Source organism: Macrosteles quadrilineatus, unplaced genomic scaffold (assembly GCF_028750875.1).
Source record: "Macrosteles quadrilineatus isolate MER2022 unplaced genomic scaffold, UCM_ALF_1.0 Scaffold_1__1_contigs__length_201487025, whole genome shotgun sequence".
Lineage (NCBI taxonomy): Eukaryota > Metazoa > Arthropoda > Insecta > Hemiptera > Cicadellidae > Macrosteles > Macrosteles quadrilineatus.
In genome coordinates, this window is record NW_026542594.1 from 144,905,465 (window position 1) to 144,922,080 (window position 16,616).

A 16,616-nucleotide genomic window follows, 5' to 3' on the forward strand; every position below is an offset into this window, starting at 1 on the left:
ACTCGCTCCCCCTCCTCTACACACCCCCAGTGACTCAACAATGGTCTGGTTGACTTTCTTGTACTGTATAGCCATTGGCATGGAAAAGCTTTCACACTTATGAAATAGTTTACAAATTACGTTCGGTATTATACATGTGTATAGGCCTTATATGTGCACGTCGTGCCCTACTAAGTGTCATTATAAGTGAAGCGCCGTATGCTTTTTTACATAACCCTAAAAGAAACACACAACCAATTTTTTTAAAAGTTTAAAGGCCCGTTAGTTACAATAATTGGTACTTGCTAATATCAATAGCCCAAGCTATCACTTCAACACATTTGGGACGTGATCACAATATAAAGAAAATATCCTCCAACTTTGTTAGGTGGACTTCAAATTTCTATCTGCCACAATAACAAAGAACAGTTATTTGTGTAGGCCTAAGTAGTGTGTAAAGTGGCAATTTGCTGCACACGAGAGAAATGTTCACGCACGAGCCGTTGGCGTGTGTGGAAAGTTTCTCGAGTACAGCAAAGGCAGTTTGCACTCGTTTTCCACATTATATTTTTCCTACAATTACTAGTCATTTAAACACTGTACAACACGTTTTTAGGGCAGGTTAAAACCAAACATTGAACGAAATGTGAAACGCTGCACTAGCTGATCGTATAGTCGTAATATCTTGTGTTGCCAACTTATTTTCAAGCGTAGGTACACGGATTACGTGCATAATAAAATCATGCTGTTGTGCTGTTTGGTTGGAATACTGGTGTGCGCGGAAGTAAAAACTGTGCGCCAAAGTAAGGCTTTCTGTACTATAATCTGTGCAAGAAAGCCCACTACTTTGTCGGGTGAGTGTAGAACAAAATATGTTGTAAGACACGTTTAATATTATACGTCACGGGCCGGCATGCTCGAAACTCAACTTAAAAGAGTTTAACTATAACAAGTCAATAATATAACTTAAAATAATCTAGAGTTAAAATTTTTAAACTAATTGTTTAATTTTCAAAAATATTTAAAAGTATTATAAAGGCGAGTCACCTCTGTGAAGACAACAGAATAGATTACTCGCATGAGTGGGTATCAATGCTACTGGGTTATGTTCCGAGGCACTGATGCGTCATGAGGAAATAACGCTAGAATACTTTACTCGCACCAGTGGGTAAGTCAACTGGAATACCACGTCCCAATGATTCTAAAAACCCAACCGGGAGCATTGAATAGGGTGTATATTCAATGCCAGGAGGTTTATCTGTAGGCCCCTATAGTCATCCGTATTTCTTATGTCAAGGAAGGGGTTAGCTTCAGCATACTAATACTAGGCATGCTAATGCTATTTAGGGTTAACCTTTTAAGAACATTTTGTCGTAGAGAGTATAAAAGCCAGAAAGGGGAGTTTTAATTGAATGTGAACCTTCGAGACATCTATTCATGTTCATTTGGATTAAAGAAATGCTTCTTAAAACTTGTCAAATAAGATTTTCAATTAGTCGTTAGAAAGATAGACGGCAAGTGCATATAATTTTCACTATAGTAGGCTACATATAAATTCAGTCGAACTCAAACATCAAAAGAAAGACTTGCAGATTTAAATCATTATATTTTAAATGGACAACAGTTATTGTTAAGCTGAATAATTAGCTATTGAAAATGTGTTTCTTTTCATGGTCAAGTTTACTATTTGAGGCATATAGTTCCAAAAGCACGTAAGTCACATTTTTGTCGAAATTGAGGTGGCAGCTGTTTATAATACATTGGAAACAGATCTATAAGCCTGTCCAAATGGTTAGTGACGAATAAATATACATCCAGACCTTTTTTTCTGTTGAAAACTGCTGTTAGAAACAAATAAAGGTAAATCCATTGACAGTCCAAACCAACAAACAGGTATCTCCATTGCAGCCAATCAGAATACAGCTCCTCCCACCAGCTGTTACAGTGAGCTGTCTGTTGTTCTGTGCTGTGTGTTGGTTATCTGAGCTTATCCCGTGAGCGTGTGTTTTAATTAGTTCAACTTAAATATAATTTAGATATTTTACTAAAATGGACAGCAGTTTTTCCTCCACTGCTTCTATTGTAAGCCCTAAAAAGGCTAGAAAACGGCCAAGGCAAGAGGATAAGTGGAAGAAGAACGTAGCCAAACGAAACAGGTAATCCCTTATACTTTTATCATAGGCCTAGGACTAGAATTTTTGTTCCCATAAAGTTTTAGAGTTTAGGCCTATAATTTACTTCTACGCGATTCATGAAAGCACTGCCTCAGCATCAAGTCCCATTTAATAGGCCCTAGGCTCTAACACAGTTTGTTTTTTGTAGGTACTCTCCTCACAACATGCCTGTGTACCCGAATTGTAACCACAAAACTAAGGCCTACAAGTGCCGAACCCTAAAAATGGCTCAACTAAAGAAATTTCATGCAGCATTCTACGAATCAAAGGAAAAATATATACAAGATAATTTTATCTTATCTCATTGTGCTTCTAAGCCTATCAAAAGAAGAAGGACAAAAACCGGCGAAAAAGAACATAGAATGTTTTCAACGAAGTATTTTGTGAGGGACTATGACACTCTATCAATAATTCCAGTGTGCAAAAAGGCCTTTATAAACATACTAGGCATCCGGGGCTTTATAGACATACTAGGCATCACCAATAGTCGAGTCGATAACATCAATAAAGCTGGTTTTAAAACAGGGCAAGTTAAAAAAGACAAACGTGGTGGTGACAAAAAATCACAACAATACCTTCCCAAGAAAGAAGCAGTCGTAAAGTTTATTTCATCGTTGCACTGTATCGAATCTCATTACTGCAGAGGAAAAAGCTTGAGGAAGTATCTACCATCTCAATTATCAATCAATAAACTGTTTAGAATGTATGACGCCCAAGCAGAAGAAAGTCTAAAGGTGAAGAGTTCTTACTTTCGACATATTTTTAATACTAAATTCAATTTGGGATTTGGTCACCCAAGAACTGATATGTGTTCTATATATGCCTTGAGTTTGGTGAGAGAATTAAAGCTGAAAAGGACATTGCTAAGAAGAATACATTACTAATAGAAAAAAGAGTGCACAAACTTCGTGCTAAAGCTTTCTATGACTTTTTGAGGGAGAAAAGTCCAAATGTAATAATAGTTTCCTTTGATTGCCAGAAGAATTTAGTTCTTCCCAAAGTACAAGACCAAGAGGCTTACTACCTAAGACAACTCTACCTGTATAACTGTACGATTGTAAAAGACCACTCCAAGTCTAACCTTACCAAGGAAAACTGTTTTAGCTACTGCTGGACGGAGGACCAATATGAAAAAAGTTCAAATGAAATCGCAAGTTTTTTATTTCATTTCTTAACACAATTGAATTTCCCGGACACTGCAAGTAAATTACTGCTTGTTGCCGATGGCTGCGGTGGCCAAAATAAGAACCGAATGATTTTGGTGATGACTTGTGTTTGTCTATTGAAGAATGCACCTGAAAATATCAAGTTGGTTGAACTTGTGTTTCCTGTAAGAGGACACTCTTTTATACCCCCTGACCGTGTCTTCGGTAACATTGAAAAGGATTTGCGTCGACACGAAGTTATTGACAACCCCGAACAATACCTAGAGGTTATACAAAATCATGCCACTGTCGTAGCTGTAAAAAATGACTGTCCTATTTATGACTGGAGAGATGAGGTGAAAAACAAAATAAAGGAGACAAGCAAACTGCATTTTAAAATTTCTTCTAAGTGTAAGAGATTTGTTTTAAAACGGTCAGCCAAGAATTCGTCGAATGTATTAGTCAAAGGTGAAGAACTTTATAAAACTGACCAGAACTGTTTTAAGTCTATTACTGCATCAGGGCAGACTATTCGGAACATCCATCCAAGTATCATACAGCCTCCAACAAAGTGACGGCAGCAAAACTAAAAAATGTTGAGAGACTTTTGAAAATCCAATACGGCGAGAAATGGGCAGAAAATGAAAACCTGTCATATTACAGACAAGTTTTATCATGTCCTTTGCAACCTGATGATGGTGACGAAGGAGATCAAGAAGATCCTCTATGTGAACCAATGGAGGAATAATCCGAACTAAGAGTGTAACGAAAGCCTACAACTTGTTGTTGTGAAAAAAAAAACAACGAAGAAAAACTGAATTTTAATACTTATTTAAGAACAAGGATTCTTATTGTGTTTTATTGATATTGCTTTTGTGATTTTTGTTTTCTGCAGGTAATAAAATACATCTTTTTAAGCAAAAAATGTGTCTTTTTTTATTTTCCTTACCAAGAGGCAGTGCTTTATAAAGATTTTAATTTAGCCTACTAATACTATGCCAGGTAATGATAATGTTTCCAAATAATTTAAATGCTTTATTTTGTTTCACCAAACCATGATAATCAGTGACCATCTCAAAAGTAACTTTCATAACCAAGTAAATCCTCTTAATTAAGTTCCAAAAACAAGTAAATCCATTTTTTATTTCCAAATCCAGGTATCTCCAATTTCAAAGCATTTTATCGCAAAATCTGATGTGGAAACACCCATATAATTTTATTTTATAACAAACAATGATTTTTTTACTATTTTTTAAGGTTAAAAGTATGTATATTGATTGCTGGCAAGTATATGATACAGTTTTAGGCTTCTCCTAGAAAATTTGGTTCAGGTGACTTACCTGCTTTTGGTTCTATATGCCTCATTTGTCGTTTATTTTATAGTTAAAAGTTTGATTTAAGGCTGTCAAGATAAGCAAGCATAATGCCCAACCCATGGAACAAGATATCTGTCTTTGCCCTTCCTGTAAATTGTCCTGCAGGTGCCCTTATTTATAAGGATTATTATTTAAACACAAACCTGTTTTCTTAAATGGGATTATTTTTTATATCTTATAATTGGTCGATAAGATCAGTGTGATAGGATGGCATAAATTATGATTTAATCTATTATAAAATACAATAAAAGTATAGTCAGGGCTTTATCTGTTATTTTGCAAAAGTATATAACGGTAACTAATTTTCTAAAAGTAAATTATTGTAGCCTATAGAAAAAAAGCAATCAAAAGTTTAAACGGATGGGTTGTAATGAAAGATAAGTGCGTTTTTTTCACGGGGATTTATCGGAAAATTACATAAACTACAATAACTTTTGAACCTTAATTTTTACAGCAATGGGGATTTGCACTATTTTGTTAAGATTTATAAGGATTATCGCCTACTAATTTCAATCAATACCGGCAACGGATATATCACCTCAAAACTCAAACTTGAAAATTTTGACGAAAACTATACTTTCTACATAACTATGGTATATGGGGAGAAAGTAAAAATTATAAAATTAACTGTATAATTTAATTAAGAATGATGTCATGGATCTAAGGACCATCAAAAAACGTCATGGGTGGCTCCTGTGAGCCTGACCGGAACGCGACCCGGCGAAATGCGAAGAGCGAAGAAGGGAGAAGGCGTTCACTGCTTCAGCTCTTCACTCCACTCCGTTCACTCGTTTAGTTTCAGTAGTGATTAAGTGATTAGCGATTATTTCTTCTAATTCTAACCTCACTTTTTCATGCAAGAGAAGAAATAGTATTGATCAGTCTAGTTTCAAGTGATTTTATTTTCATTCTAAGAAATTATTCGTGTTTCTGTGAGTAATCGAACGTTGAATTTCGGTTATAATGAACGAATTCTTTTACCTTGATTGCAAGTTGTAGGTATGATGCAATTCCTTTACGCAGTAAATGAGAACTAGCCTAGCCTACCCCTATGCCCTTACGAAAATATTCATGTAAGGTTAGGGTGATCATCAAAATGAGGGTTCAATTTTGACTCGGGATTTGATCCATAATGGGATACAGTTTCTTAACTGGGCTACGCTACTATTGGTTCAATTAGTAGATAGGCCTAAACCTTCATTCGATTTTTTAAAACTAACAAATCAATGAAACTGTTAACCAAACCAACTAACCAAACTTGAAGGTTTACTAGGTAATTGAAAGGATATTTTCAATCGATAGTATCGTAGCCCAGTTAAGAAACTCTAGCTAGGCCTACCCACTAAATCAATTGGTAGTTAAGTTAAACCTTATTACCAGTTAGAATTTATGGGTAGCCTACAACTTATTGGGTAGTCTCGTAAAGAACCTATGATAGGCTAGCCTTACCTGATGAAAATTTTGGATAGGCCTAGGCTAGTAATTTATTTTAGATCCCACGTAGAAACTAGAATACCTGTCCTACCTATAATTTATTGGATGACATTTTCATAGGGCCCAATATAAATATTGAATGTTTAAGTTAAATACTGTAGGCCTAAAACTTACTGATTTTCTGTAATGGGTCTTTTCGATGTCGGTTTAAGTAAGTTAGACTGTCACCATTCTTTTCAAAACACTTTTGAGGCTACGTGTACCACTAGAGCGGGTGACTGGGTAGCTGCCATGAGTGACTGGGAAGCAGGGCCAGACTATGTTTTGGGACACCAAGCTCGAATGCGGCTAGCTAGTCGTCGCCCTACGCTCGTGTGAACGGCTCCATTTTATCCTGTGGTTCGCTACCCAGTCGGTCTTACCTAATATTCTTCTTGATCTTAGGCATCCTTTCTGAGTGGGTTTCAGTTGTCTTGCGTTTGATCTTTCAAAAACTTCATTTCAATATTCTTCTTGATCTTAGGCTTTATGTTATCGGCATTTTGTGGTTTAACTTAATGCAATTTGCTGGTGGAAGCCAGTCGTTGTCCGAAGCTGTATGATGATGATGATGATGATGAAGCTGTGCTGTTATTTGTGTTCTGTAGCTGAAGAGAGCATTTTGAAGAGCTAAAATTCCATCCTTAACTTTCTGTTTTGTTGTGTACAGTGAAAACTTTCCAAGTGTGAACCAGTTTTCCCTCAAGGGGGTGTCCCGCCTATCCATCCCATGTTAAGTTCTTCAACCTAAGGTACATTTTTCTGAAAAGGTATTAGAGTTAGGGATCTAACTATGATGTTATTGAAAAGAGTGTAGGTATATTGAGTTTTTACATCTGGTAACTTTTTAAAATTGCCTACCAAGCGGGGTAATTTAATTTTTTTTTTAATCAGCTGTTTTTTTACAATTTATTTGTAGGCCTAGGCCCTACAAAAAAAAATTGTTTTAAATTTTGTTTGTTTTTGTTTGTTTGTGACGCTGCTACCGACTGAGCCACCGACTCACTAAACCTGTACCTTTACTTATTTATTTTAATATTTTTTAGTTTAATATTATTAAGTTGAAGAAATTAACATTGGATAGATGGGCAGGATGACCCCCCTTAAGTTACTTCAGTAGGCTACTTCAGATTGTAGGCTAGGCTATGGGATTAATAGAATTCTGTTCCCTCAAATTTCAACCCTACTACAAACCAACGATATACAACACTCCTGGATTGAGCCCGCTGTGTTCGCCCGGCGCTCCCCCCACCACTGCATGGCAAAAGACACTGCTGCCCTGACCACAGAAAACATACTACTATAACCCAGAATGCCAACCGCATGGTAAAAAGCGTTAAGTACTTTGAGAGAGCTTTGCCTGTCAATTCGTAGGCAGCGCCACCAGCGTTGCTATGCTGAGTGCATTGCAACGCAGGGCGTCAGACAGCAATCGCGACAGCGCCATTGCCATGCGGTGGTGGGGGTAGCCGAAAACCGAGCCCGTAACTGCACAGTCGGGCGCAATCCAGGAGTGTTTTATATCGTTGAGCAACGATGTACAACCACAGTTGGTTTGTAGCACTAAAAACTTGTAAGACCTAGCCTATAATTAGCTAAGTTGCTTTCCTTGTCTCAAGCACTTTTTATAGAAATAGCATAACTTAGGCTAATGATTCATTATTTTTCAGGTCTGGCCCAGGTTCAATTAAAGAAACCAATGCTGTTACATTCAAGAGGTATATCGTGCTCTCTATGAAAACATTGTTTGGTGAAGTAAGTTTTCTGGTCTACATTGTTCAGTTAGGCTATACATTTCTTTATCAATAAGTTGTATAACTTAGACCTAGGTAAGCAACTTAGGCCTTCCTAATTTTTCATTAAATAAATATTATACCTTAGGCCTAGATTATAACATAGCAGGGTGTCCACCGACCTGGAAAACCGGGAATTATGCGTGATTTTTTTGAAACCGGGAAAACCCCAGGATTATGCATGAATTTCGTATTTACCAGGAATTTTCAATTTTTTGCGATATTCACATAGGTTTATCGTTAAACCTAAAGATGACGTTTCCGTCACCGCAGGAGACAAAGATGATGAACAAACTCCAAACAGCCGCGGGATTTTGTAGTGATTCTGCCGTGATCGCGCATGACGACGATGGCGTTTCCGTGACCGTGGGAGACGACAATGACGTTTCGTGACCGCGGGAGACGATGATGACGTTTCTGTGACCACAGGAGACGATGATGACGTTTCTGTGCCCACAGGAGACGACGATGACGTCTCCGTGACCGCTGGAGACGATGATGATGTCCAAACTCCAAACAGCCTCTGAAGTTTTTAATGATTATTGCCGCAATCGCACATGATGACGATGGCGTTTCCATGACCGGGGAATTCCATGATGTCCAAAAACTATTGCTTGACGATGATGACTGCGGGAAATTATTAGAACTAAGCTACGATCGTGGAAGATGATGATAACTTTTCTCTGAATGCGGGAGACAATTATAATGTTTCTGTTACCCCTGAACAATATCAGGATTTTGTCACCACCACGTAAGACAGTGGTGATGTTTCCGTAACTGAGGGAGATACTCAGGATTTGGCAGTTATCGCGGGTAACGATGATTGTGTATCTAAAACAGTGGTGGATGATCACAATATAACCTTGAGTTATGCTTGACCGAAAAATTTCAAAATGGCCCATTTCTACAGTAGAAAGTTTCATTTTTATATTTTTGTAAAATCTTCATTTATCTTTAATCTGGTATTTATTTAATGTGTTTGGAAGGGTTTAAATCTCAAATTGGCTATGTGAAATTTTTGTAATTTCTGCATTTATTTTTTCTGCAGGCTACCTACTTAAAAAACAACCCATAACGCCAAATTTACATGGCCTACTACATGGAAGTACAAAGACAGGGGTTGGTGTAGTAATCCTTTCAGAAAATATGGTAAAATTAAAATTGTCTGTATTAACATTTTTTTTCAGGTGTCGGTACGGAGATTTGATCAATTTTGGTATCGACATATCACTATTTTTAAGAAAATATTGATAAATTGCAATAAATTTGCCCAAAACCACGTCAGAAAATGTAAAATGAAAATTACAACCAACCTGTACTACCTGGAATTACTTATGATTTTTTTCTGGTTGGCCTGGTGGACACCCTGCATAGAGGTCCTAACAAATTTATGAAACTTTTAATAATCAATACGATACTTTAAGTTATCACGAGAATCTAATTCAATTTAAACTTGACGTTACGAGCTCTCTTTTTGAGTCTTTCCATCTTCTTTTTTGTACTTTCCATAAGTTATACTTGATCAAGCTTAAGTAACTATTCCTGGTATCGAAAATGGCTCAGTTAGCAAGCTGTCAATAGTTCTAATTTTGGCAACGCTAATAAGTCAACACAAGAGAAATTTTGATTTTACCAGGTCCACCACAGCCTGATCTAAAGTTCATGCTGCTACCTGGAAAAGAAAACCAATGATGTACTATTATAGTTCCCCCTACTACTTCCTTTAGCCTCCTATTTAATTTCTTTTAATTTGTCAATGAATGTTCTCTGTACAGTAAAACGCCCAGTAAACGAATCGCCAATCATCCGAATCGGCTCTAAGCCTTTATCTTATCTTCTTTTTTAAATGTAATTAAATATTATGATGTAGAGTTACAGTAAATATAATTTATTCAACTGTAACGAGAAGAGAAGTTTGATTTCATTATGAGAAAATATTTTTTCAACTTAAATTTTGAAATAGGAAGGAAATGTTTACTTGGACTGTTGGACATAATTACACAACATGTACAGCAAAATCATGAAAGGCTCCCATGATTGGGGCGACAGCATCATCTCCTGCGATCACGGCATAATCATTTAAACCTTCCGTGATTGTGGAGACATAATTATTTTCCCTCTCGATTCTGGACAAATTTAAAACAACTGATATTGTTGTTATCGAAGAGACTTCATCATCGTCTCCATCATTATAGAAAGATTCTGAATATATGTGCTCCTGCAATCCTAATTGTATCGCAAAAATAAAGGTTCGGTTCGGTATTAATTTACACAAGTTTTTTGGCCATGTTCAGCTCAGCTTTAAAATTGAACCCCTCTCTACTAAAATCGGAGAGTAGCACGTAACATTTGGATGTAGTATGAGTTGTAACCACGAGACTAAACTTCTACTGAGTCAGGTTGCAGTAAACCGTCTCTTAGGCAATGCTCAAGATATTTACTCATACTGAGTGTAGGATCAAGATTTATTGGAGGTGTGTCAGACTGAGCAGGTTGTGCATGAAGACGTCACGGTATACCAGGAGGCAGCGGGCTCCTTAATGTGTTGATAAAAAAGAAGTAAAGCAGCTGCAAATTTTATGCACAAGAAACCAATTACAAAGCACGCTCAACATGTGCCCCATTGTGATGCGGCTGCACCCTCCTTGCGCACCCCGCTCAACCTGGCCCACCTCCCTTCTGCAATTCATACATCTCGTACAGTGCTTGCAACCCTAGAGTTGTGGCTGCTTTTTCCTTTGAAAGTTTTTGTTTTTTTTTAATCAGTATCTTTAGCTGTGTATGATGGTGACTGCTTGAAATTCTTGATATTACACTTTTTCCTACGCACAGTACCTAAACACATTTACCCCAATAAAAAATAAATCAAATCAGGTAACAGGAACAACATAACTTGGTACTCCTGGCTTAATGAGCTAAAAATAATAGGGGGAGAAATCCCTGCCAGTGGTGGATCTAGAAGAGTCACAAGGGGGGGGGGCGAACCAGGGGGTCTGAACTCCCCCAACCCCCCTGAAAAATGTTGTAAACTAAGTCTCGAAAATGGCAGTTTTATACCACTTCTTTGTCCAAAGTTAGTGTGACAAATTATTTTACGCAATGTGTATGCACTACTGTATTATATGCAGTAAAAATATATGTGCCCGAGGGGGGGCGGTCGCCCCGTTGCCCCCCATCTTCGGATCCGCCACTGATCCCTGCTATCCAAAACTGAATGTGTTAAAAAGTCGTTTGTCTAAAACAAGTCTATTTTAGGTCTTAAATCAACAGTTTGGAAAATATATAATTGATTTATTCAATTTCAATTTTGTTTACAGGTAGGAGGCTGCAGTAACATAGACTTATTGACGTACAACCCTTCAGAGAAAAGAGCAGTCCTACGGTGTTCGTCTAACGTGTATGTAAAGCTGAGATCAGCTCTCACATTGTTTGAGTCCGAAGATAAGTGCAGCATTAGAGTGATTAATAGTTCGCCTATCCTACTATCATTAATTTCAAACTCTAGGTCTTTTTGCCACGAATAAAAATCCTTTATTAAAGTTAAAATTTCAATTGAAAAGATGTCTTATTGTCGCCGTGAGGGTAAAGACTCAATAACTTTTGTCACAAAGGAGGACCATGAAAAGCCGAGTTCAGTAGTAATACCGGAGCCAGAACCGGGACCAGGCCTGATCATGCCTGACGGATCTATCAACTGGAACTGCCCTTGCCTGGGGGGAATGGCAACGGGACCGTGCGGGATGGAGTTCCGAGATGCCTTCACGTGTTTCCACTACAGTTCAGCAGAGCCCAAGGGCAGCAACTGCTATAGTGTGTTTGAGGAAATGCAAGATTGTATGAGTAAATATCCGACAGTATATAATAAAGATGATGAAGAGGATTTCCCCTCGATGAGTGAAGCAGATAAAAATGTTACAAACTCAACTGAAGACAAGAGTTTAGAGAGTACGTCTAGCAAAACAGAAAATACGATAGAAAAGAAAAAGTAGTGTCATTAGCACATGAGTAGTAGTGTTACATAGTTGTTATTGTTAAAACTTAAAAAAATTGTGGGGCATTTCGTTTTGCCATGATGTAAGCTTCTCAAAGAAGCGACAAATATTGATTGTGTTCTTAGTCTTATGCTTGATATATTAAACCACAATATATTTTTTGTTTACAAAAGTTAAATTATCTAACAATAATTTTATGTCCTTGTTGATAAGACTAAATTGTTATTTTCACAATAGATATTTCATCTAGTAATTTTGAAGTGTTTTTCATTGGTTACTGAAATTTATGAGCAACACATTTCTTAAACATGATGAATAGAGAAAATGATATACAACTAAAATTGATTATTGACCTCAACAAAGTTAGTAGTACGTTTAGTTGTATTTAAGTCTACAGATTGACAATGTTTAAGTTCTCTTAACAATCCACCTGACTAAGATTTTCTTTTAACAACAAAACCAGCAAATATAATTTTGGCTGTTTTTACAGATTTATAAAATGTATCTCTTGTAATTTATATATACAGTTATGACACATAAAACATTAATTAGTATTACTGTACACAAGATAGCTTTAATTGACAGAGCTGCTTCAGTCAGAGTCATCATGCAGCTACATGTCAAGCAACAACAATACTGAGTATCATTTGTGTTAGGAAGGAAAAAATTAAGAATGACATTAGTGTTTGTATCAATATGTAAGTTAATTCATTATGACACTGTCCTTTTTTCCTAAACCTACCAGTAAATGAAAGTGGTAAAGTTTGCTTTATAAAATTTAAATGATAGAATAGGATTGGAAGACTTTGCATTTATATATATAAATTCATTCCTAATGGCCACAATGTTCAATGTAAAGAAACATAGTGTATAATATCCAGGTTGTTTTGTTTATGGATAATGTTTCATCTACTTTACATTGTTGTTTTGAAGGATGTATAACTTTTATCAAACCATTTTCACTATAAACTGAACATATTGAAGTACTGGTAAGTGTGTTACTGTATCTCCATATTTACATAAGAGTATATTAGTCATTTGTTGAAATGTGTTACTAGTAATAACATACTTGTATGAACTCAGTTAATATGCTTTTTACAAACGTAATAATTATTATTTCTCAGTTTTATGATTAAAGTGATTAGCCTATATTAAGATTAAATCTTGATTTCTCAGGTGAATATTCTGAAGGTGCTTACAAATGTAACCTTTATGGCCATCTTTGTGATTTGTTAATGTCTGTATTCTGTACTTAAATTTAGTTAAATATAGAGATGTGTTACATAAAAACTAAATTTTTTTCATCAAATCCTTCAAAATGTTAGTAATTTAAATGTTGTTATACTTAAGTACAACTATTTGATTAGTTCTTATAAATATCCTCATGAATGGCAGGTTAGGAAGGAGTGGTATCATGGGATTTTGAAGAAAATATTCAAGTGTCCCAGATAAGGCACTCCTGGATTGTCCAGGTATTTAAAAAAATACTGTTACATCAAATCTTTAAAAAACTGTACATCTTAAAAAGAGTGAGATTAACTCGTTTTCCCAGATAACCATGATTTGGGATGTAAATGAATAAATGCACTTTCACATGAGTTTTCATAATTGTTTACTAGTATTTGAGCAGTAGATCTACATAGTTCAATCAAAGTAAATCTGGTGGATGTACGTCTTAAACTCAAAAAGAAAATTTTAGAAAGAATAAACTAGATTTTGTTTAAAGAGTTTATTTTTATCTCTTCCCTCTTCAATTTTTAACTCATGTACATAGACTCCAATTTGTTCTTCATAGAAATTTTTAGTAACTACTTCTTTGAGACATTGATCAAGTGCAATAATCACATAACCAAATAAGGGAGTTCCAATGGATAAACAGCTGGCTGGTAGCATTTAATGTTTGTTGTAATGGCAAATTTATGAACAAACTAGCTGTAACCCGCGGGCTTTGCTTAACTTCTTAATTTTCAAGATTATATCGTTCGCATGGCTCAATCACGTCCTGGTTGAAGTTTGTTCGCAACGCTCACTCACCTTTAGGTTAGAGCTCGTTCGCTGCGTTCACTTGCCTTCAGGTTAGCTCGTTCGCTACGCTAACTCGCCTCCAGGTTGAAGAGCTCACTCACCTTTTGGTTGCAAATTAGCTGTTGTCATAAATGTAAAAGAAATAATAGTGCTGCACCCTGTTGGTAATCCTTGTAACTTTAATGCTATTGAACATCATAGAACAGAACCAACTTGTTTAATTGAAACAGCTGTTAAGATTCAATAATTCCATTTCTCATAAGGTTAACATGGGAAACTCCAGAGCCACTGGGGCGGAGCCCGAAAGGATTTTTGAAATAAGAATATGCCTATATGTTAATCGGGAGTGTGAGCTATCATCATGCCAAATTTCAGCCCAATCCGACCAGTATTTTTTCGCGTTCACTTGTCACAAACATACATCCATACATCCAAACTTTCTCATTTATAATACTAGTGGGATTGTTTAAAAAGTTCTTTTTTATGGCATAAAATTCAGTTATGGATAAATACTCTTTTAAGCTTTGATTATTTACGTAGTAAAACAAACTGTATTTCAAGTAAATCAATTCTCTTAATTCAGCCGTTATATTACACACCATCCTTTAGCTTTGCTTGTTGTTTCTGCTCTATCCCCATGTGTATCTGGGTTACTTTGTTTGTAAATCTTCGTCCAAAAGTATAAAATTTTATTGTTAGTTTATGGCATGTTCTGATTGCAATTAACATATAACACAACCTTTAGCAGCATCGGTTTCTAGGTAAAAGAAAAACAATTAGTAGTGACACTGACAGTAAATATTGATCGAACTATCCTTGTGGAACAATAATTGTCCACTCCAACATGTAGCTGCCAGAAAGGTTACACAACTTTTAAGTATTTCACTGTAGGTATAGCTAGATAACATTGTGCGAGTTCCACTGACGTCTAAATGACTCATGTCTGCTGCTGATAATAATCTTAAGCCGATTAGTTTTGTTATATAAACCTGCAATTGGTGAGAGTCTATGGCATATAAAGCCTGTGTCTCACTGATTTAGGATTTAAAAAATAGGAAATAATCACAATACAAAACAAAATGAACCAAACAAAAAATTATAGAAAAAATGTGCCACTTCATGAAAATAAAAAAAAAAAATTGTAAGACTTACAGGCGACTGTTCATTATTCGGGTTTGACCTTAACAGGCAGTGTCGGATTTGCCCTTAATCACAAGAGGGCGGAAGCCTATTGTACAAAAACAATTTTTCCTAAACAAAAAAAATGAATTTTTTTGCAGTTGGCAATTATGGTGTCCTGCTGAGATGTTCTCAATTTTTCCACGGCTGCTAGTGTCTCCCCTTGATGTTGGGGAGATGTTAATTTTCTCTCCGTAATTGAGAATAATGATGATGATGTCACTGTGATGGTGGGAGATGTTACCGATTTTGTCGCTATTGTAGGGAATTTCCACCTGTGAGGGGTGGGGACTCCAGTTAATTTTGCCCTAGGGCTGCAAGAACCTTAAAGCTTTTTCACACCGGCGTACTGGCCTTGCCGTCCAGTATGTGGTCCTTCCACACCACCCAGAAACTTCCGAAACGTCCACTTGTTCACTCGGAGTCAGAACAGTAACACCCTCGCTTATTATTAGTGTATTAATATTAATGTTATAAGTGTATTTGTTTTACCTATGCAAAAAATATCTATCATTCGATCTGCAGATTTGCAGCAATCTCCTCCCATGCAGCGTTCTTCATAACTTGTATATTTCTAAAGTCGTGTCTCAGATTACTGGATCACTACGCACTTCCTCAATCAACACTTCCATGGTACAAATTAATGCAACAGCAACAACAAAAACACTGCAGACGACAAGGGAATGGAGCACGTACTTTTGAAGTGTTCATTGTGCATGCGCTAGGCCATGGATGTCTTGGACATTTGAGAAAAATCGCTCTACAAGCGATTTACACAAGCAGTGTTCTCCAGCCGGCTCCCGCGACGGTACAGTTAAATAAACACAGGCCTGTATTCCGTCCCCGAGAACCTTTTGTTAAATGTTAATATTTCCGCATGTGTTCGTGTTTGTGTTCATGTGATTTTGACAACGTCCAAGCGACCGACTGTGACAACAATGCTTTGATTCCTGACATGTCCTATGTGACCATAACGCAAACGGCGTCGAAACCATGGTTGTAGCTTCTATCCAACATTTTTGAGCTGTGACGAAAATACAAGTTAAATAAACCACTATTAAGATTTACACAAGACTGTCGCAGACATCCAGGACGTACTGGACGCGCGGTTTGAACGGTCTCATTTGATAGGATGTGCATCACAGGGAAAATCTACGCATACTATTAGAAAGATATTTTCCTGATGTGTAGAATCCCTTTATAAATTAAAATAGGTCAAAAAATAAGCACAAAAATAAATTAAAAATTAAAAATAAATTAACATGGACCTTATGGGTTACCATGCTGGCAACAAAATAACAAAATATATAAACAGAATACCCCCGCCGCAGCAAACCTGCCGACTAAGCGAATTTCCATTTGTCTGAATTGATTTTCAGTTAAATATATTTTAATAACATTAGGTTTAACGAGTACCTAGGTTTGCTGCTACAAGGAAACTAATAAAGTGTGTTTTTGAGTAAAATATTGATAGCTTAGT

At 36.4% G+C, this 16,616-nt stretch overlaps 1 protein-coding gene across 2 annotated transcripts; it reads left to right on the forward strand.

The window, feature by feature from the left end:
• Nucleotides 1–5,503: 5,503 nt before the first annotated feature.
• On the forward strand, nt 5,504–13,625 carry LOC128986428 (mitochondrial intermembrane space import and assembly protein 40-B). 2 transcript variants are annotated; one of them, XM_054406800.1, is made up of 3 exons: nt 5,504–5,673; nt 7,818–7,902; nt 11,258–13,625. In XM_054406800.1, exon 3 carries the CDS (start codon nt 11,501–11,503, stop codon nt 11,927–11,929), a length of 429 nt encoding a protein of 142 aa, XP_054262775.1. In that variant the 5' UTR covers nt 5,504–5,673; nt 7,818–7,902; nt 11,258–11,500; the 3' UTR covers nt 11,930–13,625. The 2 variants fall into 2 exon arrangements, with proteins under 2 accessions (XP_054262775.1, XP_054262782.1); XM_054406807.1 differs by having other exon boundaries at nt 5,504–5,669.
• The last annotated feature ends 2,991 nt before the right edge of the window (nt 13,626–16,616 follow it).